This window comes from Polypterus senegalus, chromosome 3, assembly GCF_016835505.1.
Source record: "Polypterus senegalus isolate Bchr_013 chromosome 3, ASM1683550v1, whole genome shotgun sequence".
Taxonomy (NCBI): domain Eukaryota; kingdom Metazoa; phylum Chordata; class Cladistia; order Polypteriformes; family Polypteridae; genus Polypterus; species Polypterus senegalus.
In genome coordinates, this window is record NC_053156.1 from 254152759 (window position 1) to 254179567 (window position 26809).

A 26809-nucleotide genomic window follows, 5' to 3' on the forward strand; every position below is an offset into this window, starting at 1 on the left:
AGAGTATGTCAAGAGTGAAAAGAGTGTCAGACAGAGTAATGATTATGAAGCTGTTACTTGGAGGTGTGATGATGAATGTTGTTAGTGCATATGCCCCACAAGTTGGGTGTGCAATGGATGAGAAAGAAGATTTTTTAAGCGAGTTGGATGAAGTGATGAACAGTGTACCCAAGGGACAGAAAGTGGTGATTGGAGCGGATTTCAATAGACATGTTGGTGAAGGGAACAGAGGAGACGAGGAGGTGATGGGTAGGAATGGTGTCAAAGAGAGGAATGAAGAAGGTCAGAGGATAGTGGATTTTGCCAAAAGGATGGACGTGGCTGTGTGTTGAATACGTATTTTAAGAAGAGGGCGGAACACAGGGTGAAGTACAAGAGTGGAGAAAGATGCAAATAGGTAGATTACATCATATGCAGAAGAGTCAACCTTAAGGAGATTGAAGACTGCAAAGCGGTGGCAGGGGAAAGTGTAGTTAAGTAGCATAGGATGGTGGTCTGTAGGTTGATGTTGGAGATCAAGAAGAGGAAGAGAGTGAAGGCAGAGCCAACGATCAAATGGTGGAAGTTGAAAAAAGAAGACTACAAGGTTGAGTTTAGGGAGAAGGTAAGACATACACTGGGTGGTAGTGAAGAATTACCAGACAGATGGGAAACTACAGCAGATGTAGTAAGGGTGAAAGCAAGTATGGTGCTTGGCGTGACATCTGGACAGAGGAAGGAGGAAAAGGAAACATGGTGGTGAAATGGGGATGTACAGGAGAGTATACAGAGGAAGAGGATGGCAAAGAAGTGGGATAGTCAGAGCTACAGAAAGTAGACAATAGTGCAAGGAGATGAGGCGCAAGGTGAAGAGAGGGGTGGTGAAGGCTAAAGAAAATGTGTATGATGAAGTTGAGAAGTATGAGAAGTTGGACACTAAGGAGGGAGAATAGGACCTGTACCAATTGGCTAGACAGAGGGACTGAGCTGGGAAAGATGTGCAGCAGGTTAGGGTAATAAAGGATAAAGATGGAAACGTACTCACAAGCGAGGAGAGTGGGTTGAGCAGATGAAAAGAGTATTTTGAGAGGCTAATGAATGAAGAGAACAAGAGAGAGAAGAGGTTGGATGATGTGGAGATAGTGAATCAGGAAGTGCAACAGATTAGCAAGGAGGAAGAAAGGACAGCTATGAAGAGGATAAAGAATGAAAAAGCTGTTGGTCCAGATGACATACATGTGGAAGCATAGAGGTGTTTAGGAGAAATGGCAGTGGAATTTTTAACCAGATTGTTTAATGGAATCTTGGAAAGTAACAGGATGCCTGAGAAGTGGAGAAGAAGTGTACTGGTGCCGATATTTAAGAATAAGGGGGATGGGAAGACTGTAGTAACTACAGGGGGATAAAATTGATGAGGCACAGCATGAAGTTATGGGAAAGAGTAGTGGAAGCTAGATTAAGAAGTGAGGTGATGATTAGTGAGGAGCAGCTTCATGCCAAGAAAGAGCACCACAGCTATGTTATATGATTAGGAGACAGTGGCACTGACCAGAAAGCAGGAGACAGAGCTGGAGGTGGCAGAGTTAAAAATGCTAATATTTGCATTGGGTGTGACGAGGATGAACAGTATTAGAAATTAGAATATTACAGGGCCAGCTCAGGTTAGATGGTTGGGAGACAAAGTTAGAGAGGTGAGATTTTGTTGGTTAGGACATGAGGAGAGATGCTGAGTATATTGGAAGAAGGATGCTAAGGATAGAGCTGCCAGGGAAGAGGAAAAGAGGAAGGCCTAAGAGAAGGTTTATGGATGTAGTTAGAGAGGACATGCAGGTAATGGGTGTAACAGAACAAGATGCAGAGGACAGAAAGATATGGAAGAAGATGATCCGCTGTGGCAACACCCAACGGGAGCATCCAAAAGAAGAAGATTCATCCATGAGTTAACCTAGTCAATCCAGGTCAAAATCTTCGTGGCTGGAACCTATCACAGCAACACTGGCTATAAAGAAGGAACCAACGCTAGACAGGACTCTAATCCATCACTTGGCACACTCTTACACCCATATTCATGAATGTAAGGCCAATTTGCTGCTGACAATTAACCAAACATAAAGAGATATAATCAGAGCACATTTGTCATAAAAAAGGTAAATACACAAATAAATCCAGGATGCAAACCCATCACCGTGCTGTCCAAGGAACAGAATAAAAGTTGTTAAAACATTTAGGAATACCTTACATTACCATGCTCCTTGATTTCAGTACACAAGTTTTTAAATTAAGTAGTGATAAACTTATATCACATTTACCAATTCACAAGTTAAGTTTTATCATACCACCACAAATGTGGGTATTTTGAGGAACATAATTACTTCAGGAATATCATATTACTATCAAAAGAATGAGAGTTTAAATCTCACTGACTTTATTAAAAAGTTGTTTCAATACCTGTACTGGGGAAACTCACACCAGTCCATATCTCGATGTCTCTTTTCATTCCAAGGTATACATATTAGACTGTCGTCATCATCAAAGCTAGGAAACAAAGAAAATTACTAATGAATTTATATTTGTAGTAAACGTTTTCATATCTTCAATATCACCTAATTTGTGATCATAAAAAAATACATTTTTTTTGTTTTTTCTTAATGGTCTTAGCTACAGTATATATTGTATAGACAGTCATAAAAAACTCTTTTAGTTGGCTATAATATACTTCAAAGTGCTTTTACTGCCCAACATAAGGCAAATATATCTTTTCTTAATGTCTTAAGAAAGGAAACTGGAAACATTTTTTTAATGGACCAAATATGTTACTTATTTCATATTGATTTAAACAACACATGCAAGCAGTTATAATGGAAAATATTGTAATAGTGTAGCCAACCATAAGTAAAATTCTAAATTTAAATAAGTACAGTTATGCAGCAATTAAAAGCTGACCAAGGTTAAGTACAGTCGATGCTCCCTCTTATTTTTTTTTAAAATGATAAGCACGTGTCAATAATAGATGAACTGGTATTCTTTCTTTTATGACAGTTTCTTCAAACCCATCCTCTAAGTGGATTACTTCTAACTGCAAAATCAGGAAAAGGAATAATAACCTCACTTCAGGCTACCCTTGCTCATCAACCTCAATGAATTAAAAATAATGACATATAGTACAGAAGAAACAAAAAAGGTGGTGAAAATGACTTTCCTATTTTGAGAAACATCATGTAAAAGCTGTGGTAAAATGCATTTCTTCAGTGAATGGAGATTTCTTGAAATTTATAAAAACTCAACAATACAATGATAGTATGTGTAGTGCTTTCAGTTCCAGGCTGTCCTAGGCTGGAGTTATACTCTTTGCGACACATGCTGCAGCAGACACTCCTGCTACACAAGCGTTGTAGTGTTCATACTTGTGCGCGTACTTTATGTAAATCTGGAGGAATCCACCAGGTGGCAGTGCGAGATATCACGGTGAGAACATGTTCGGCTTCTCTGTGTTGTGAATTGCCTAGAACACTCATTAAATTCTGATGACACCTTACCGCAATATCTCTGAAAATTATGTTTATTGATTAAATGCATCAATCCAGGGATGTGTCCATTCCAGCAAGCATTGGGCACGAGTGAGAAACAATCCCTGGACGAGGCCTCAGCTCATCGCAAGGTGAATACAAGAAATGCGCATACACTAGCATCATTTTAGCGGCAACAAATCCCTAAATCTGCATAGTGTGGAATACAAGCAGGAAATACCAGCGACATAACTTCCTGCAAGGCAGCAGTGCTATTACTCCACCACCGTGACACCCCCACGTGTGTAATTATTCCCCCCATGTGTGTAATTATTAACAGTACAGTAATCCCTCCTCGATCGCGGGGGTTGCGTTCCAGAACCCCCCGCGATAGATGAAAATCCGCGAAGTAGAAACCATATGTTTGTATGGTTATTTTTATATATTTTAAGCCCTTATAAACTCGCCCACACTGTTAACATTATTAGAGCCCTCTAGACATGAAATAACACCCTTTAGTCAAAAGTTTAAACTGTGCTCCATGACAAGACAGAGAGGACAGTTCTTTCTCACAATTAAAAGAATGCAAACATATCTTCTCTTCAAACGAGCGCCGTCAGGAGCAGAGAATGTCAGAGAGATAGAGAGAGCGAGCGTGACAGAAAAACAAACAATCAAAAAATCAATACGTGCTGCTGGGATTTTAAGTATGGGCACCGCGATAAAGCAGCCACAAAGAAGGGAGCAATGTGAAGGTAAGTCTTTCAGCATTTTTTAAAGTAGCCTCCGTATCTTCTAAACAAACAGCCTCTGTGCAAACAGCCCCTCCGTCAGGCGCAGAGAACGTCAGAGAGAGAGAGCGCGCTAGATTAAAGCAAACAATCAAAAAATCAATACGTGCTTTCATGTCTTAGAGGAGCGTCCATATCCTCTAGGCAAACAGCCCCTCTGCTCACACCCCCTCCGTCAGGCGCAGAGAATGTCAGAGAAAGACAGAGAAAAGCAAACAATCCGCTCGGGGAAGCACATCGTATATCATTGAGGAGTTTTAGTTAATATGTAATACGTGCTGTGATTGTGTAGCTTCTCAGCCATCTGCCAATAGCATCCCTTGTATTAAATCAACTGGGCAAACAAACTGAGGAAGCATGTACTTTAAATTAAAAGACCCATTGTTCACAGAAATCCGCGAACCAGCGAAATATCCGTGATATATATTTAGATATGCTTACATTTAAAATCCGCGATAGAGTGAAGCCGCGAAAGTCGAAGCGCAATATAGCGAGGGATTACTGTATTCATTATTTAAACGAATTTATATGTAAAATGTAACATACACACTTCAATGCATTTCATCATGAAAGTGGTATCAAGCAGAAATCTAAAGATTCTAAATGTGCAGAGAGTTGGAATATCATACATTTAATTTGTTCTGTGTGGTGATCTATTGCTGCTTGCCACTGCTGTCAGGTCCAAGAAGCTCATAGCGATTAAAAACTGGGATGACGTTTACGATGGTCTGCATTAACGATAAAGTAAACTACGAAGTTAAAGTGGACGTTTCGAGATTAAAGCCGAAATTTCCACTTTAATCACAAAATACACGTTTTCAGCGTGTCCTTTATTTTTTTCTCAGTGGCTCAAATACAGCACTATACATTATGTTGCTGTTGTTAAGCTGCAAAAAAAAAAAAAGACGGCACAAAAGACAGTATGTGAGACTTTTAAAATGTATTGTGTCATTACGATCGGAAAAATGCGACGCTTGAATATAAAAGCACCACAAATGCATCTGTATGTCGGCATTTTGCTTCACCACATTGGAGCATTCATTCCGTAGGATCTGCATAGAGGCTTTCAGTCACATGTTGATAGTAAACAGAGACACTGATGTCACATTCCGACTTTTAGCACACTGTGCCCCCCGACTTTTTGCTGGTACTGAAACTCACACACGCGTCACGTTAATTTCTGAGGACCTGCTCAGAGGACGCGTAAAATGAATGCTGGGAATGCGTGACAGCCATGATGCGGGCGCGTACGCGTTCTGAGCGTGAAGTATAAATCGGCCCTTACAAGTCATTCAGTCACTGTTGTTCTCTATCAGTCATCAGTTAATTCATTTTCTGTCCTTGCTTTGTCCAGCACTGAGTCTTATTCTTATTCTGCAAGGCAGAAGCTAGCTCTGCATAATCAGACAGTCTTTAGTAAGGATTCACAAACCTTTACTCACAGCATTGTTTCTTATATTTTAATCACATGGTTTACTTTATTAAGAGACTTTCTTTAATGCTTACTAAGAAAAGTACTACAAACAGAAAAAACAAATATATGGAAAACTCCTAATTATGTTTGTTAGTAAAGTAAGTTCCAAACATTAGCAAACCTTTTCCTAAGTTTAAATACAATGTAATAATTATATCAGATTACAAGGAGATACATGGGCAAATGTTTTAGATGCACTTCTTCTATTATAAATGATTAATAACAACTTATAACAAATCTTATTAATTTAATACATTGTAATTAATCCAATAATGGATTAAGATTACATTCCACATTAAACAATCTGAATGTGGGGTGTGACTAATTTTTTCAGTTTCAAAACAACAAAATACTGTAAATGTTGTTCTTCACTTATATACCTCAAAAATAAAGTTTGAGAAACAGAAAATCAGTCTAAGTTAATATTTGTGGCTATTAGTACAATTTTTTAATATTATGCAATATTGAATTTTTACATATTCTGTCATCTAATGTCTTTTTCTTACCATGCTTCTGGCAATAAACTTGCATATTCATGTGGAGAAGTTGTCTCTGGGAAATTGAAAAGTATTGCAAGACGATGCTGAAGAAGCTCTGATCCATGATAAGTAAACAATATTGCTAATGCTTGTACATTACTTTCCTGTAAAAACAAAGTGTAACTTAAGCTTAATCTAATTAAACATACTATTCTGAATTCAAACAAGATTTAGCAGAATTCAGGCACGATATATAGTAGATATAGTTGCTCCAAAAGATGTAACAGCATCCTTTCAACAAATAAACCAATAACAACAATTCAAAAATTGTTCTCCTAGTGATGAGATCTGAAGTAATAAAGTAATTGCATTACATATTACAAAATTAAAAAAAAAAGTGAAATAGTGACTTACATTTTTATGGCTGCATGAAGGTGATTTATTTTTAAGATTAAGGAAATCATTTGTCATTATAACATAACACTCATTGTTTAAGTTAACTCACCCTAAAATTTGCATGTGGGACTACTTAATCAATACAAGAAGTTTACCTGACAGTGTAAAACTATACATACCTAATTACACTGTTAATATTATTATGTTTTTCCAGAGTGGAAGTATAACATGAAATAAATCAAGCAGCAGTTGTTTGTCCATCATATGGAAGCAGATATCAAACATCACTTTCTCTACTTCTGAGTTATTAAAAGTGGTAACATTGCTGCATCTCTTACATTTTCCATAGTCTCTTTATTTAGCTTGTGCTGTCATTTAGAGTATTACTAAATGAAAGTTAAAATTTTTATAAACTCCATATATTTAATTGATAAAAATGTACGGATTTAACATTAATTAACCAGTGTAATTAAATCTGAATAAGGTAAAGTTGCATACATTCTTTTTGTGTCTGGAATCATTTTATCTCAAATCAAAATTAGTACTTCAAATGTATAGTGACTAAGGTCTGCTGCTTTTCTAAAAGACTTTTACATAGAATTTATACTCTAGCAGGTGCAGTCAATGAACAGAAAGTCCTTTTACCCTGGCGTATGTTCGTGCTGACAGAACAATGTTCTGATTTCTGAATTTCTTGAAGAATTCTCCATCATATCCCTGTTCAGCAGCATGTGTTCCTCCAAGAATTTCCTAAAAAAAAAAAAAAAAGGTTTGTGAAACTTTACTTTCAAAAGACAAGTGATTTACTTAAATCATTTTTTCCATAACATTTTAATTTGAAAATGCAGGCTGATGTTATTTTTTACCAAGCTTTCAATTTTACTGTTTTAACACATTTTATTTTACATAATCAAAACTATTCTATAGATAGTTAGACATAGACATAATGTACATGCATAAAAATGGTCATAGTAATATAAACAGAAATAAAGATGAATTCTAATTGAACAATTTTAATGTGTACTATAAATATGCAATATTGCCAAAGTAAATGAAGTGGCATACTGTATGTGTGAAACAGCATATTTTTAAAAGTAGCTAGACAGTACTGTAAACATACACAGGTATATACTGTTCAAATGGCCCTGCAAAAAAGAGACCATAAACAATGAATAAAGGCTTTAAATCCTCACAGAAATAAGAAGTTTACCAAAGCTATTAGAACATGGCTTGTGCTAGAGAGGTGTAATTTAAGCAGTCAAAATAAAAAGGCTTCAACAACCTAAAGCTTAATCAGCATTTCCTGTAGTTACTGCATAAATTAAAGACTCTTGTAAATGTTTGGCAGTTGTTGCATTTAAAAAATTAGGCAATTAAGTACATTTTGCACAGTAATATTAGAACACAAAAATGTATTCTGTTTGTTTGGATCTTAATTTTATGTCAAAGTAATAATTAAAAGAAATCGATCACATGGAAATACAGGTAGTCCCAAAGATACGGACATCCGACCTACGACTTACAAACGGGGCCGCAGCTGTGATGCATGCGCCTCAGTAACTGCCACTCTGTCATTTTTGGCCTGGGGACGCTGCAAGCGGTGGCTGGACGGAGGCTGGAAGGGGGGCAATTTCACTGCTCGCGCAGTGTAGTGTCCCTCGGGCAGCTCCTGGCGGCAAGCAATGACCCGTGGTCCATAGTCACCGGGACCACAGCTATTGCTTGTGTGCAGGACGGAGGCTTGATGGGGTGGTTCGCTGCCCGCCCACCACGCTACCGCAGCTACTGCTCCTGACTGGATGCAGGCTGGATGGAGCGGAGGGGGGCATTTCACTGCTGGTGATGCTGCAAGCATTGACACGGTTGTGGCTGAACGGAGGTCATTTAGGGTGAACAGGGCAGCAGAGGGTAGCATTGTAGTGTGACTCGGGTGGCTGGCTGTTAACAGGGGGTGGTGGTGGGCGATTCACTACCCGCCTTTGGCCGCACCATGTTCGTTCTCGGTGGACGGACATTGCAGGCAGCATACTGTAGTGGTGGTGACTCTGTGGAGGGCAGGTGGTGAATCGCCCCTCGCTTCCCCCATTCATTCTCAATAGCAAGCCTACTTGTACTGTTACGCACATAGCAGGAACCTGTCTCTTGTCAGTACATCAGATGTGTTGATGACGGGTGCCTTCCTGCTGTGATAGCGTATACATTTCTGTGCAGAAGAGCTCATCTTAAACTTTTGCCTTCACCCTTCAAGAATGTCTCTCAAACACAAATCTTATGCAAGTGCTGGTGATACAGTTAAGAAGAGAAAAACCATCACCATTGAAAATAAAGTAGAAATAATAAAAAGGTCAGAGAGAGGTGAAACTCCATCATTCATTGACAGAGCACTTGGTTACAGTCGGTCAATAATAGCATTTATTAAAATAATGTACCTGTTCTGACTTACATACAAATTCAACTTAAGTACAAACCTACAATCCCTATCTCGTATGTAACCCGGGGAGTGCCTGTAATTCTGTAAGAATTCTTAATATTCAAGGGCAAAATCTTGTTCACATTTCCTTTTTAAACTAACTGGGTGGCTAAACACAAATTCATGAGCAGCCTTACACATGTGACAGAACTACATGTGACTGCTGTGTATATTACAGACACTAGATAAATTTGCAATCCATTCATTTTCTGAACATGTTTTTCCCATTCTTGAGTCCATGGATCTGTAGCTTGAACTGTTACCTGAACCATTTGGAGTCAACCATTTATCTAACATACTTATTGTGTTACAAAATGTAGTTATTTTTATGATATAATGTGATGCATAAACATATAGAAATTTAACTAATGGGACCATGTAAACTGTGTTGGGCTGGCGCCCTGCCCAGGGTTTGTTTCCTGCCTTGTGCCTTGTGTTGGCTGGGATTGGCTCCAGCAGACCCCCGTGACCCTGTAGTTAGCAGGTTGGATAATGGATGGATGGATGGATGGACCATGTAAAATACTGGAATCGAAAGTGAAAAATGTGCACATTTTTTTATAGGAAACTTGTCTGTTTCATTACCACTGAAAACAAGGTCAAATATTTACTGGTGTATCTGTCCAGGAATGGCTATTTGTTTTAACTCTGTATGAATTAATTCTCCAATTTTAACAATTTTCCATAAACAGTTGTATTAAAAGTACCACATAAACAGACACATTGAAGAATGCTCACAGAAATGTACATTTTTCCTTACCTCGTATGTGGCCAAGCTGTCTAAGTAACTTAGAAGTCTTAAGCGGTATCTGCACAGCTCCTTCTGTTCCAGCGTTAACCTAAAAGAAAGGTGTAACAGCTCAAAATCATATTGCTTATCTAAAGCATTTGAAACAGTTTATGAGTTTGATCACCATTTAGCTGACTCCTTCTTTAATCATTTCCCATATTATTAAAAATTATAACCATCACTGTATCAGTTATTATTTGATCATTGCGGAGGCATTGCTTACCGTATTTTTATGCTTTGCACAAGACAATGAATTTTCCATTTGGAGTCCCAGCCTTTTATAAGATTTCACATAACCTTCTACAAAAAGGTTTTAAATCTCAGGTATAAAAATAGAGTGGTTAAATTACCACAAGTTTATTTTAACTATTAAAGTGCATTTGGCTTTTTTACTGTCAACCTCAGGTGTTCTGCCCCCTTTCCTTTATCCCTGGAAAAATACTGAAAACAGTATAACACATGAAGCTGGTTTTCATTTTGCATATCTGTAAATCAAGTTAGAAAGGCTTATAATGCATGTCATTAAATATATCTCTTACGTTATCAAATTTTTTTATGTATTAGTCCTGAAAAACACACACGCACTTAAGATGTTAACAAGTACAGTATGTAACTCAGTAAATTAACTACAAGATTTACAAGTAATTAAAACATCTGCTCAAGTTACTTATAATTAATTTTAGAGAACAAATTCATAGTCAAATGAAGTAAATTCATAATTAGGTGACTGATTCAATGAAGGCACACACTTTTTTCAGTGTGTCTTGAATAGTTGAATGCAACCTGCTTGGCTGACCTCAAACTAATAACAAAGGTGCTAAACAATAACCAAATAATGTTAAGTAATACTTCTGTTTTCTTAACCAGAAGGTGCAACTTGAGTCGAAAAGGCAGTAATGACCTAAAGAAATCTATGGTTCACCTAGAAATTCCTCACCTTTGTGCCTAGTACCTGGTGATGAAACTTAAACGGTTTTGAGATATTTATTTTAGGCCTGAAGCACCTGTCATCATGTAGTTCACCTCCTTAAACTCTGTTTTACTCTTTAATAAAACCTTAATAATGAGTACTAAACCCTACCTTAATTCCTGAGAGCAGAAACAACAGATTAATGTTATCTTTCAATTATACAGTAAATTATAAGAACTTATTATATGAATGTGTATGAAAAACAATAAGTTAACTTTTTTCCTAACTACAATACAGCCTCAAAAGCACAGTTAAAATCTGAATAATAAAAATATGTCTTACAGGTTTGTAGCACTGTTATTGAGAATCTTATCTTCTCTTCTGTCTCCAAAGGAGGAATATGTGTTAATTAAATAAACACCCAGACTACATACTGCATGTCTGAGCAAAACTGTTAAATATTTTTATAATATACAGCCTTAAAAGGTAATTCTGCTTGAAACAATTTGCTTGAGCTCAGTCAATGGCAATCACCTTCAGCACTTCATCTTTTCTGACCCTTATTTTAATACAATAACATAAATACAATAAAATAGTATAAAAATTACATTTTACTTTTTGTTTGCTTTTTTTTTTTTACTACTTCTTGCTCCTTGCATTACTTTTGGTTAAAAGTAGCAGAAAAAGTTTAAGCATAATATTCAAATGTCTTAGAAAAAACGTTTATTACACAAAATATGTGATCTAAAAATTTCACAACATATGAGAGCAGCAAGGGGGATATAACATATCCAAAGCTGAAAGGTTACTTAACACAATTTAGAACAAAAGAAAATTACCTTTATGGTTTTAAATACATTGTCAAAACCAAGCATCAGAAATGATGTAACTTGGCTCAAATGTAGTTAGTTCTTCAGATCTGAACTGGCTCTTAGTCTAAGCATTTGCTACTGGGTAAAGGGGATTTGTCTATTCTGCATACTGTACAGAGAAATTCAGTTATAACATCGGTAACTGCATTAAAGGATTTAGCATCCAGTCTGTTTCCCGTGCAATTCAAAATGATTATGTGTAGATAGAGAATCCATTTTTTGTAATAAATCAGAAGGGCTACTTCTATGAAAATAAATCTTGAGTGCAACATATTCAATTATGAAATTAAATACTATAACTACAGCCACATGAATTTTATATCTTAACAAAATAAGAATCAATTTAGCATGAAAAACATGAAATTCCATTTAACACAGCAAGGACACCATTGCTAGATTAGAGCACGAATTTATAATCCAATGACATCGGCAAGTTAATGGTTCACATAACTTCTTATATCTTATAATATGTATACAAATATGATTTATAATATCACTTCTCTATAACTACCATCCAATAAAGTAACTTATTGCAAAAATTACCTAGTGGGATTGGTGGCACTCTATCAGTAAGCATTTATTTCATGGACTCTCCTTAAAATATAAAATATTAGAAGAAAAATAAAAGTATAATTAACAGCTTTCCAGATATCTCCAATAATATCAAATAAAGTGCAATCTTACAAGTCCGCCTCCTTCTAAGACTTGTAAACCACCTAATATTAGCTTTGAATAATAGTAAAACAGCCTTTTCTCATTTAGACTTTTGATAATTAAAATCACATATAATAAGGAGTGTTATTCCAGGGCTTTTCTATTATTCAGTTAGTGGCCTCTTTCCAAATGGATTATTTTTGAACTGTCTTTCATAAAAGAACACCTCTTCATTTCCATATACTAAATATTCAGATCTAATCTACTTACACAGAAAATGCTTCAAATTCCCCAAAGAATAACAAAGTTAATCTTCTTTGTAGTGTAAAACAAAGAGCTGACTCAGCTGAGACCTATTAGACTAATTGTAGCAAACATGCTCAATCAAAAGAACATTTAATTTACTTTTTTGCTTACTATTTGTATGCTATTGTTTAATCATAGACAAATCTCTCCTTTTTGATGCTTATAGTTTTAACTAAATCCAGAGGATGATATTAATAGTGCATTCATGCAATTTTTAAAATTAATTTAATATAAATTATGTGGAGACGCTAATCTTCATGCAGTATTCTGCATTTATTCCTGTACACATACTCTCTGAATTAAATTTTTAATATGGACATTGTAAGCCCTGGCAATTATGTACTGTGCAATGACACAACCCTCTTAAAATACCTATTAATGCCTTATAAAAAGAAATGCTCCTTGGTGCAAGAACAGGAAAGTGAAAACCCAATATCAGATAAATTAAACCTTAAATGGACTGCCAAGTTCAAACCTAATTTTACACTCTTGTTAATGGTACTTGGTTCAATATGAAAAAAATGAGAATGCTTGCACAATACAAATGGGTCTATTCGTTTTTGAATAACTCTAAAAACAAGCCTGTTAGGCATCTATCTAGAGTGATGAGAAGCAGAAAATAGGATAAAACTATGTCAAAAATAGGTTAAAAAAACTAATGAAAACATTTATAAGTAGATCCAATTTTAATACAATGAGTAAAAGCAACTGTTTGTAAAAATAGATCAACAAGAAATTTAAGTAGACATGTCACATGCACAGAGTTGATTTCTCAGGAAAACTACAGACAACTCATGGCTACGGCGCTATTTAATCAAAAGTTCAAATAAAGTTCAAATTTCAAGTCAAGAACCAAAAATTACCATATTTATTACTTCAGCAAAAAATATGCATCTGGGGATAGCAAAGTTTATTATGTCTAACCCAAAAGGAATCTCTAAGGGATGTCCTGTTAATACAAGAAAGAGGAGGGGCAACTATTTGGGGCACCTATTTAACTAAATCAACATTGTGGACAGAAGTATATTTAAAAATCATTTTTAATTTTGTTAGTGAAAACCTGAACTTGTACAGTAATGTTCATTATTTTCACCATAACTTACAAAGGTTTTGCAGAATATCAGAAAAAAATTAATCACATTGTTTATAAACATTCTTGGATAAAACTGTGTGAGTTACAGATTAGGAATAAAAACTATAGCTTTATTAGGCTAACGTAGGAATATCATTGACACAGCAGAATTTGATGAAATCCTCTTACTTTCTCCAGATGAGAAAAAAAATAGTATGTGTAGCTAATTCCTTTGTTAAGTATGTTTAAGACACTGAAGATTTTCAACCGAAGACAGTTTTTTAAACTAGCATAGCTTTTCCCTCTCTCTCTGAATTCCATCCGTGAGTAGAGTTTATTCAGCAAATGAATACATTTCCTATAGAACTAGAAAGTATGACCACATAACTCCAGGTTTTAAGTCTATACACTAGCATCCAGTTAAGGTAAGAACTGATTTCAGAATCCTCCTTCTTCTATGTATAGTAACGACATAAATGGCAAAAGCCTTGAATGCATATCTGACTAACCAGAGTGCACATTATGATCTCAAAATGCTGAACTACTTAAAACAAAACGAAGAACTACTTAAAACCACAAATATTAATAAAATAACTATGGGAGATCAAGATTTTAGATAAAGAGCCAAAAAGCAATGCAACAAACTGTCAGCAATATAATAGAAATACCCCACCACTCTCAGCTTTCAAATCGAGGAGGAAGACTCACTGCGTTAGTATAGAATATCCTGAGTACAGCTGCTGGTTAGCTGAGCATATTGCATCTCTATTTGTTAGTCATTTGTACAAAAATGTAAGAATTACAATAATATGAACTGCCACTAACTCTCCTCTATTTTGTTTCTCTTCTCAGTATTTTCCTTTCACAATTGGTGCTAGTTCTACAGTGGTGTGAAAAACTATTTGCCCCCTTCCTGATTTCTTATTCTTTTGCATGTTTGTCACACAAAATGTTTCTGATCATCAAACACATTTAACCATTAGTCAAATATAACACAAGTAAACACAAAATGCAGTTTTTAAATGATGGTTTTATTATTTAGGAGAAAAAATCCAAACCTACATGGCCCTGTGTGAAAAAGTAATTGCCCCCGAACCTAATAACTGGTTGGGCCACCCTTAGCAGCAATATCTGCAATCAAGCTTTTGAGATAACTTGCAATGAGTCTTTTACAGCGCTCTGGAGGAATTTTGGCCCACTCATCTTTGCAGAATTGTTGTAATTCAGCTTTATTTGAGGGTTTTTAAGGTCATGCCATAGCATCTCAATTGGATTCAGGTCAGGACTTTGACTAGGCCACTCCAAAGTCTTCATTTTGTTTTTCTTCAGCCATTCAGAGGTGGATTTGCTGGTGTGTTTTGGGTCATTGTCCTGTTGCAGCACCCAAGATCGCTTCAGCTTGAGTTGACGAACAGATGGCCAGACATTCTCCTTCAGGATTTTTTGGTAGACAGTAGAATTCATGGTTCCATCTATCACAGCAAGCCTTCCAGGTCCTGAAGCAGCAAAACAACCCCAGACCATCACACTACCACCACCATATTTTAATGTTGGTATGATATTCTTTTTCTGAAATGCTGTGTTCCTTTTACGCCAGATGTAACGGGACATTTGCCTTCCAAAAAGTTCAACTTTTGTCTCATCAGTCCACAAGGTATTTTCCCAAAAGTCTTGGCAATCATTGAGATGTTTCTTAGCAAAATTGAGATGAGCCCTAATGTTTTTTGCTTAACAGTGGTTTTGCGTCTTGGAAATCTGCCATGCAGGCCGTTTTTGCCCAGTCTCTTTCTTATGGTGGAGTCGTGAACACTGACCTTAATTGAGGCAAGTGAGGCCTGCAGTTCTTTAGACATTGTCCTGGGGTCTTTTGCGACCTCTCGGATGAGTTGTCTCTGCGCTCTTGGGGTAATTTTGGTCGGCCGGCCACTCCTGGGAAGGTTCACCACTGTTCCATGTTTTTGCCATTTGTGGATAATGGCTCTCACTGTGGTTCACTAGAGTCCCAAAGCTTTAGAAATGGCTTTATAACCTTTACCAGACTGATAGATCTCAATTACTTCTGTTCTCATTTGTTCCTGAATTTCTTTGGATCTTGGCATGATGTCTAGCTTTTGAGGTGCTTTTGGTCTATTTCTCTGTGTCAGGCAGCTCCTATTTAAGTGATTTCTTGATTGAAACAGGTGTGGCAGTAATCAGGCCTGGGGGTGGCTACGGAAATTGAACTCAGGTGTGATACACCACAGTTAGGTGATTTTTTACAAAGGGGGCAATTACTTTTTCACACAGGGCCATGTAGGTTTGGATTTTTTTTCTCCCTAAATAATAAAAACCATCATTTAAAAACTGCATTTTGTGTTTACTTGTGTTATATTTGACTAATGGTTAAATGTGTTTTGTGTGACAAACATGCAAAAGAATAAGAAATCAGGAACGGGGCAAATAGTTTTTCACACCACTGTATCTGCTTTCTTGCCCATGGAAAATCCACCTGAGATACTGGGATCTTGAAATGAATGAATGGAAAGATTCTGTTATCAGATTGAGCACAGAATCTACTGTAGAATACTCAGGAGATGGTGAGCAGCCTGTTGGAATATGTCTCCCAGACTGTTTGACTTTGTGTTTGACTTTCTTTGTTATAACTGGACCCTGCAGGAGTTTATTTCCTCCAGGGTCAATGCTGATTGGAGTTTTGTTTTCCTTTCTTCTGTTGTCATCTGACCAAAGATCAACAATTAATTAACACACAGATACTGATGGCCTCCATATATGCTAATCAATTTCAACCTACTTTGTTTTCCAGTCTGTTTAAATAAACCTTTAAGTCTTTATGACAACTCATTATGCAATTAGTCATTTGTAAAGTTTATATTTGCACTTTAAATCAGTGAAGAGTACTATACAAAAACCAAAGAGATCTTTCCCTTACGTACAAAAATTGCTGATTAGCCAGCAGTACCCAAACCAGACTCTGTGACATTACTCCATCAGAATGCCTAAAGTATTGGTCTCGTTTGTTACGGTATATGGACGTCTGAAATGGAGCTCCATTAGCAGCGGTTTTATTTTTTTCACTTTTTTCTTATTATTTTGAGGTATCCTGTATTTACCCGACCCAAAGGGTTTCCACTACAAAATATAAACAAGAGTAACAGGAAAGGGGGTCAAAAAGAACTGGAAAAGAATCATAAAAAGCTACATCTAAGACTAGACAGACATCAAGCCCAAGCGCGAGGTAGGGGCTTTCAGGAACAGGCAGGCAAATGCACTGACTTCCCAGGACCCAACTCCACTGCAAATTCTCCAGTTGAGAGCGAAAATGGGAGTGAAGGTGCAAGTGATGCAGGTCACGAGAGCTCCCCGATTCCAGTAGGTCACATGAAGCCAGAAATGGCCTTGCCGTCCGTGCTTTCATTCATTCCTCGCGAGCCTGAAACATCAGCTATAACCAGGGTTACCTGCGGAGCTTGAAAGCCGAAACGATTTCTCCGAACTGAAGGAAATGATCACAACATCAGCCATGGCCACGGCCATAAGTAAGCTTAAGAAAGACATTCAAAAAAATATGAAGATATTATAGAACTGGAAATGTGTCTATACAACCGTTTTGACGCAACCTTTAAAGGTATGCTGGGGAAAACTGAGGATCACATCCAAGAAAATGCGTCTAAACTGAAGAAACTTGCTGATCAGTTGGGTGACGTTAAGCAGTCATTCACAGCCCAAATGAAACAGCGGAACAACTGGCATATAACGCCGATGGAAAAGCTGCAGCTGCGAATTCTAAAGGCAAGAAACTCAGAGACAGACTTGCTGCTCTGGAAGATAGATGCAGAAGGAATAATATTAGAATCCAAGGACTACCTTACAATCGTGAAAGTCCAAACCCAGTGAAATTCGCAGCTGAATTTTTCTCTAAAATAACTGGATCAATTTTAAATCAGATACAGAGATAGCAGCAGCTTATCACATATGCAGATCTAATACCTTTAGACCTAGGTCTTTTATTGTCCGCTTCGATAGATTATTATTTAAGCTAGATGCGATGGCACGTCTCAAACACATGCAAGAGATTATATTTGAAAATAACCACATTCATATTTTCCCGGATTTCTCTCCGGCAACAGCAACAGCTACTAAACGTGCAGCCTTCTACAACATTAAACAGCGGTTACGTCAAGCCGATATCAAATACAGCCTCTTGGAATTCCACTTTCAGTTTGGCAGGATACAAAGTCAATTCAATGTCTTTCGTCAGTAAGGAAGAAGCAGAAAAGGAATTAAGGAAGCTAATCCCAACACTTTTTGACACACAATAGTGAATCACATCCTGTCATGGCACCGCAAGTACTGTAGATATCACCTGCTGTCTGATCCACTTGTAATGATACGGATATTATAATTATACATTCTTTTCATTACTCGGATGCTTTCTGTTTATGTTTTACATACAGTTAGAGACGTGTGTGTGGAATAAATTAATAATTTCTTTTTTCTTTTTTTTACTGCCCTAAAGGAGACTGTTTAATATCATACCCTTGGTTTATCGTTACTGTTATTATTGCATTTGGATTTACTATGCTTATTCTGGACCACATTTTAACACCATTCCCTGGGTTTTTATTATCTTAATACTTTAAGATTGCTGAAGATTATATTTTATGCTTATAGTTAATGATTATATTTAGGCATATAGTATTTAGACTATATTGGCAATAGATATCTCTACTTTTTAATCCAGAAACGCCGCTGCGTGGGGGTTTGTTTTGCTTTGGATGTGCTCTGTCTCTAGGTATGTCAGAGGACTGGGACTCTGTGAAGTGGGGCCCAGCCTCATGTGGGGAGGCAAAATGGTGGGGTGGGGGGGATAAGGAAGGAAGAGAATGAAAGCAGGCTATATCTAGTCTATCCTTTTAACCCTTATAATTACAACTATCAACGTAACAATAGGCTGCATGGCAATAGCTCGTGGGGAAAGTGGAAATTAAGGTTAAAGCTGTCTCACTTCCAGTTAAGACTATAAAATGACATCAAAAATTCAGAATCAATGTCTCCATGATGGGAGAGTTAACTTTGTGAGCTGGAATGTTAAAGGCCTGAAAGTATTCTCTCACCTAACAGGTTTAAAAGCTAAAATAGTATTTTTACAGGAGACCCACTTACTAAGCAAGGATCAGTTCCGGCTGCAAAAAGACTGGACTGGCAAAATGTTCCATTCTAGCTTTACACAGAAAACTAGAGGAGTGGGAATTTTCATACATAGAACAGTCTCATTTGTAGCATCAGATGTAGTATCTGATCCTGAAGGGAGATATGTGATTGTCATGGGAAACTCGTCCCCCATCCCCACGCCTCCCACATAATTGACTGCCTGCTCATATAAGGCCGTCCGTTGCTCCGGTCTCTTGATTCCCTTCTTTGCTTCGCCACGGTATTCACGTCTCCCTGCTGATAACTGCAGCCTTTTTATTTAATCCACGGCTTCTCCACTGTTTTATTGTTCGTTTATTATGATTATAATTATTATGTAGGTATTTTAGACTTAGTTTACTGTTCAGGTACCCATTTCCTTGCAGCGTTGCATACCAGTTGGCTGCCTGCCTATATTGCATCCCTCATCCCCACGCCTCCCACATAATTGACTGCCTGCCCATATAAGACCGTCCTTCGCTCCGGTCTCTTCATATCCCTTCCTTGGTTCGCCACAGTATTCACGTCTCCCTGCTGATAACTGCAGCCTTTGTATTTAATCCACGGCTTCTCCGCTGTTTTATAGTTCGTTTATTATGATTATAGTTATTGTGTAGGTATTTTAAACTTAGTTTACTGTTCAGGTACCCATTTCCTTTATCGTTACAACCGTACCCCCATTAATATGTCTATCGAGGTGATCACCATCGATCAAAGAACTGTCACTTACCAAGTGGTTTCCATGCCCGGAGATGCCACCTGCCTTTTACATTCTCTGTGTTACATATTGCACGGCCATATCAGGCTCAATCTTGATATCCGGAGGAACATTGTGTCTTATGTATTGAATGACTGGGACAGGTTCAAGGTGTGGACTGATGACGGTACAGGAGATAATTATACTACACAGGAGCACTAGAAGAGTGAAATGCTTAAGCCCTTCACCTATGCTTCTGCATGTGAGTTGATGGCTGCCGCTGAATTGTTCAGTTGTCGCTTTCAAGTGTATCGAGATGGCCAAATATTTTACACCTTCGGAGAACCGCCAATGCCTCTTAAACATCTTAGATTCACAGGTGACGATTTGAGTAGTGGACACTTTGATGTTTATGAATGTTTTAACTCTCAAAACCTGGATGCGAAGTTATTGATGAAGCCGGTTGTATGCTTACAATGCTTGACAGATGCCGAATGTCACTTCAACACAAGTCCTGCAAATACTAACGTAATTGAAACAAACCATTAAACTTAAACCGATTATGAGAGCAGCAATCCAAGTTGTGAGAAAAAAGTAAAAAGGAGGTATGTCAGACGTCGTGGTACATTTTCTGATGCAGCTAAACAAAAACAATTTCATGACACTGCCGCCAAATGCTCGCAGAAAAATCCATAAGTTAATAGACATGTTGTCGCTAAATACTCGCAGGCAAATCCACAAATTAATAGAGACGCTGCCTCTAAATATTCGCAGGCAAATCCACAAGTTAATACTGGGAATGCCTGTTAAACATCTTAGATTCACGAGAAGCGATTTGGGTAGTGAACACTTTGATGAATGAAACCTGTTATCTTTAGAACGGTTGACAAACACGGAATGTAACTTGAATACAACACATCCTCCAAATACGAACCTGATTGAAAGAAATAATGATAATCAAATCCTTGATGACAGCAACACTCATTAACAGTGACAAAACAATTACATTGACAATCATGTTACATTATTTTTAAAACGTTTCCTTTTCTTTATCATAACTTCTTTAACACACTACTTCTCCGCTGCGAAGCGCGGGTATTTTGCTAGTAGATAATAATTTCTTGCCTACGATTAAATCTTGCAAGTACGATGCTATTGTTATCTCCAACCATGCACCTCTGATCTTGGAGCTAAAGTCATTATGCCCAACACTCTCACCTCGCAGATGGCATCTTAACCCACTTCTGTTAGCGGACGAGAACTGTACAGAATTCATATCCAAACAAATCAGTTTCTTCCTAGAGACAACTACATCCTCAGAGGTGTCTGCAGGAATACTCTGGGAAACTCTCAAGGCCTTCTTAAGAGGACAGATTATTTCTTATCTTTCCCACAGCTAGCTCCCCTTTTATTAGCAACATTTACAGAAGCTAGAGACAATCAAATTTTACCTCAAACTTTTCGCCCAGCATTAATCACCGTCTTTCCTAAACAAAATAAGGACTTATTACAATGTGCATCATACAGAGCAATTATACTTTTGAATGATGATGTTAAAATACTCTCAAAAATCATAGCTAGAAGAATGGAGAAAGTGCTGCCTTCGATAATATCACAAGATCAAACTAGATTTATGAAGGGCCGACACTTATCTTCAAATCTTCGACACCTGTTTAATGTAATATACTCACCAGTAAAGTCAAACACCCCAGAAATATTACTATCATTGGATGCAGAAAAAGCATTTGACATGATTGAATGGAAATACCTTTTTACTACATTAGAGAAATTTGGGTTTGGCCCTAACATTTGTGCATGGATCAAACAACTGTATACCAATCTAGAAGCTTCAGTCTGTATTAACAACATTTGCTCAGACTACTTTAAACTAGAACGTGGTACCAGACAAGGATGCCCCTTGCCACCACTGCTATTTGCAATCGCCATTGAACCACTGGCGGTTCACTGTCCAAATGCTTATCAGATAAAGGGGATTATCAGAGAGGGACTGGAACAGAAAATTTCTCTATATGCAGACGATATGGTACCTGTATATATCAGACCCACAAAATTCTGTGCCTGCAGTCTTAACAGCACTCACAGAATTTCAAAAGATCTCTGGTCTCAGAATTAATTTGAATAAAAGTGTACTCTTTCCAGTGAATTCTCAAGCATATAATATTAGATTAAACACCCTACCTTTTATCATTGCAGAACAGTTTAAATACCTAGGGGTAAACATCACAAGTAAACACAAAGCTCTTTATCAACAAAATTTTGCCATCTGTATGGAAAAAATTAAGCAAGACTTGCATAGATGGTCAACCCTTCATTTCACTCTAGCTGGAAGAATTAACATTGTTAAGATGAGCATTCTTCCTAAGCTTCTTTTTTATTTCAAAACATTCCAGTATACATTAATAAATCAGTTTTTAAGCAATTAGATTCAATAATAACCTCAATCATTTGAAACTCAAAACATCCACGTATCCAAAGAGCGACCCTACAAAGACCTAAGAAGGTGGCATGGCTCTAAATAACTTTCAGTTTTATTATTGGGCAGCAAACATACAAGCTATAAAAACCTGGACACAAACAGATGTTAACATACACAGGCTTGGTCTGCAATAGAAGTAAAATCCTGCAGTACTTCTTTATATTCCCTGCTCTGTGTCCCAACAAATGTAAGTTATTGATATTTTACTAATAATCCATTAGTGCTTCACTCACTCAGAATATGGCACCAATTTAGAAAGCATTTTAGGATGGAGAATCTTTTATCTGTGGCACCTCTGCAAGAGAACCACCTCTTTCAACCCTCGCAAACATATGCAGTTTTTAATATCTGGAAAAGATTTGAGATTAGATTGCTTAGAGGTTTTTATATAGACAACATCTTTGGATCCTATGAACAATTAAAATCCAAATTTAACCTTCCAGCTACACATTTTTTTCACTATCTTCAAATTAGGAACTTTGTTAAACAGAACCTGCCCGATTTTTCTCATCTTGCACCCTCCTTCAGGCTGGAAAAAATATTGCTCAGTTTCGAGGACTTAGACACCATCTCTGCAATATTTAAAATTATTTTACAGTCCTTCCCTTTCAAGGATCCAAGAGGACAATGGGAAAAAGATCTCTTAATCAATATATCAGAAAAGGAGTAGAAGGTAGCAATGCAGAGAATTCATTCAAGCTCCATATGCGCAAAGCATACAATCATTCAACTCAAAATTATATATCGAGCACATCTGTCCTGCTTAAAGCTGTCCAAAATGTTCCCAGGTCAAGATCCAACCTGCAAATGCTTCACTGGATCACATGTTTTGGGCCTGCAGCAAATTAACATTATTTTGGACCAAAATTTTTAAGTGCCTTTCAGACAGCCTTGGTGTCACAATCCCTCCTAACCCATTAACAGCTGTATTTGGGGTTCTTCCAGATGGGCTTAAAGTGGAGAAGGACAAACAAACTATGATTGCATTTACTACACTATTGGCATGCAGACTTACTTTGAACTGGAAGAATCCTAACTCTCCTCTTTAAAGTCAGTGGGAAACCGATGTTTTATACTACAGTATTTGAAACTGAAAAAAATCAAATTCTCAGTTAGAGGATCGGTACAGAATTTTTTCAAAACCTGGCAGGATCTAATCAATAATATTTTAGAATAAGCTGTTAAAAGCACGGAGGAAGCAATTCTTTCTGCATTTCATTTTCTTCTCCATTCATCTCTATTGCCCTTTTGAAAACAAATCAATTTAAGTATGTTTACAAGCTTTAGGTTTTACTCCGTTGGCCATGTTCTCTTTCTCAGGGGTGGGGGTTGTTTTCATCCTATATTGTTTTTTGTAAAAATTGATTCATTTGTATGGAATGATTACAAAAAAAATAATAAAATTAAAAAAAAAAAAAAAGAATGACTAAAGTATTCATTGACATTATGCAGCATGCCAGTACACATCAGGGACAATTTGACTGGACAATAAAAAAAATTCAAATCACTCAGCAATAAAAAAAATTAAACACCTATATTTTTTTATTACATTCAGATAGGTTAGAATGTGCTTCATCCAGGAATCCATGAGCTGCTGGCCCAGCTCAATATGAATGAACTTGACTGGGATAATGATGTCTAATTGGTTCCTAAAATAGCAGTGACTGGCACAGAAAATGGGTAGAAATTTACATACTACATAAGCTGCTAAAGTTAATTATCATTCAGCAGGAAAGTGAATAACACTCACCAAAAAGGATATGTTGGGCAGATGAAAACAAGAATGAATTCACTTCCTTAAAATATTTATTATTATCTTGTAGTGTCCTCAACATCACTGAAAGCAGCAACACTGGATGTATCATTGAGAAAACAAGCAAAGCACTAAACTCAGGGACAACAAATGGAACTTTTCTCCAAGACAACAGTTTAATTTGTGGCACAATGGCAGAATGTGTCTACAAATTCATATGCATGATAACAAGTAGTAAAACGTTATTCACAAAAGCTTAGGATTCACCAGAACAAATATTATTCACTGACCAGTAATGGCTCACTGCACAATACCGTGCAGTGAATACACTTGACTTGAGCATTCATAGTTTTCAGACTCTTTCTCTGTACGTTTAGCACTCATTTGCTCAGAGGTTGATGTGCTTGCTGCTTTCTGAGCAGCTCTGCTTTTCTCAACCCTAGAGGCCCGCTTCTATTCTTCTTTTGTCTGTATCTTATCGCGTTAAAACTAATTAAATCAGTGTTTGTGTTGCAATTACTTAGTACGTTTTCTTTCATTTTTAACTTAAGCTGACACTTAAGTCTTCAATCTGCCTCAAGAATGATTTAAGATATAAAGAAGTAGGGGAAGTGATGGCGAAGGTGGCCGCACAGCCGCCCTACTGTCTGTTGCTGAGAGTTGATTCTACAATAAAATAAAATGAAAATAAAAAGAGGAATAACCTTGGAGGTCAATCATCACCTTGAAAGCAGATAGCAGACGTCAAGTAATATATGTGTACCAAATTTCAGGTCAATGGTTCAGTTTGCAAGCTACAGGTGATTTAAAATACTGGACAGACAAATGAACAGCCACGGTAGCGTATTATGTTTAAAGATTAGATACAGAAATACTGATCTGGATTAAGCTCATCATTTTATGAAATATATAATACCAGTAACAGCATACTGCACGATAACGTGCATTGAATACACTTGACTTAAGCATTCCTAGTTTTCATACTCTTTCTCTGTCTCTGTTTAGCATTCTTTTGCTCAGAGGTTGATGCGCTTGCTGCTTCTTGAGCAGCTCTTCTTTTCTCCACCCTAGCGGCCTGCTGCTTCTCTTTTTTCCTCGGCATCTTTTCGTGTTAAAACTGATTAAGTTAGTTTTTGTGTTGCAATTGCTTAGTATGTTTTCTTTAGTTTCTCACTTAAGCTGGCACTTAAGTCTTCAATCTGCCTCAAAAATGATTAGCAAAAGTGGTAGGGAATGAGAACGACGCCCTGCTGCGTGCTGCAGAGTGTTGATTCTACAATAAAATAAAAAGAGTAATAAAAATCATCACATCAAAAGCGGATAGTAGACGTCACATAATATATGTGTACCAAATTTCAAGTCAATAGGTGAAATGGTTTGCAAGCTACAGGTGATTTAAAATCCTGGACAGACAAACGAACAGCCAAGGTAGCGTATTATATAAGAAGAAACTGCTTTACAGAGTAGAATATTGGATTATTGTGAGATATACATGCAGTAGATGATGGTGTTTGTTTAGCAATATATGGGTAAGAGTATAGCATGAGTACAGTGGTTTATTTACCATAGCTATGAGGTTCTACTAGTGGAAGCACTTATCTTCATATCAGCTAATTTCCTGAACATTCAAATAGTTTCAGCAACAACAATAAGTTTTCTAAGACTGTCAGGAGAGAAAGGTTTTGATAGTGTTTTGAGTTTAAGACTGATCCAGGCCTAATATCCTCTTTGGATTTGAATTAAGTTAGGTTCATTTACCTTGTTCAACATTAAAGCTTCCTCTGTATTCAAAGAGCATGAAGTATAATTCTGGGTCCCACCTGTAAGCATACTACAGGGTAAACGAAAGAAATAAATGTTAAATAAAAAATATAATAAGATCATGATGCCACTCCCTTAAAGGGAGAAAAGTGGGCATTGCCCCTTTTAATAGGCTTCCAGTAGCACAGAAGTCTAAAACTATAGAACTGAGATGTAAGTGTTCAGACTTATTATTTAAATTTCAAATTACTTCCAGTATCTTGAATAAACTATTTATTAAATATTTAATGGTTGCAGATTTTAATGTTATTTAACTATTCATCATTTCTTTACCAATGGACAGATTCCAGTGCTGGAGTTTAACTATATAAACAAAGAATTAAAAGAATGTGCACTGCTCAAAAAACCTATTTCCCTTCCAATGATAATTAACAAAATATATTAATACTAGCTATCTCCCGCGGCTTCGCCCATGTATTAGTGAAACCGGACAGTGAGGAGGGGCCCGCCCAGCTCTCTACCCCTGACGTCACTCTTCCCCCCTCTCCTTGGCCCACAGCCTCTGTCTCAGATTAGCACGAATATATTGCTCCTGCAAGCGAACTATACAACTATACAATATACAAACATCACAAAGTAGGTAACTGTGCTAGGTTATGACCCTTGTACACTACAGCAGCACAAAAATCCTAAGTATGTAATATCTAACAAAGAGCTAAATGCAAAAATGTTTAATATTAACTATACAGTATATGCTTAAATTATCTAATGGAAGATTCTTATAATATTACATAAAATTTACATTATTAATAGGTTATTAAATAAACTGCAGACCCCTATAAACCTCAAATGTGGTCATTTTTAATGGCACAGTTTTTTAGAATTTTAAGTACTTTTGGAAAATTACTTTATTGCCACATTTATGTCACAATTCAAAATAAATATGAACCTTTATTACAGTAAATTATCATCACATTATTTCAGACTGCCACTATTTTCAGATCACCAACTTGTCCTCATATCACTGGAGACAGCTTATTTATATGATTGGTTAGATATCTTTTTAACTCTACTGTCATCAATGAAACAAGTAACCTCTATACAAAGAGAAGGAGCAGTATTTTCCTTTTCTATGATGCCTCATTAAGGCTTGGAGCCACACACCATTTCAGTAGCAGATGTTGGTTATCACATAACTCTAATCAATAAACT

At 36.9% G+C, this 26809-nt stretch overlaps 1 protein-coding gene across 1 annotated transcript in view; it reads right to left on the reverse strand.

Moving 5' to 3' along the window:
• Positions 1-26809, reverse strand: part of nbas (NBAS subunit of NRZ tethering complex) — a 418366-nt gene that overhangs the window by 299252 nt on the left and 92305 nt on the right. Inside the window, exons 19-22 of the mRNA XM_039748931.1 lie at positions 9856-9934; positions 7271-7375; positions 6257-6393; positions 2428-2514 (exon numbers count right to left, since the gene is read on the reverse strand). Of these exons, the coding sequence (XP_039604865.1) occupies positions 2428-2514; positions 6257-6393; positions 7271-7375; positions 9856-9934 (408 nt within the window). The remainder of the gene's footprint in view (positions 1-2427; positions 2515-6256; positions 6394-7270; positions 7376-9855; positions 9935-26809) is intronic.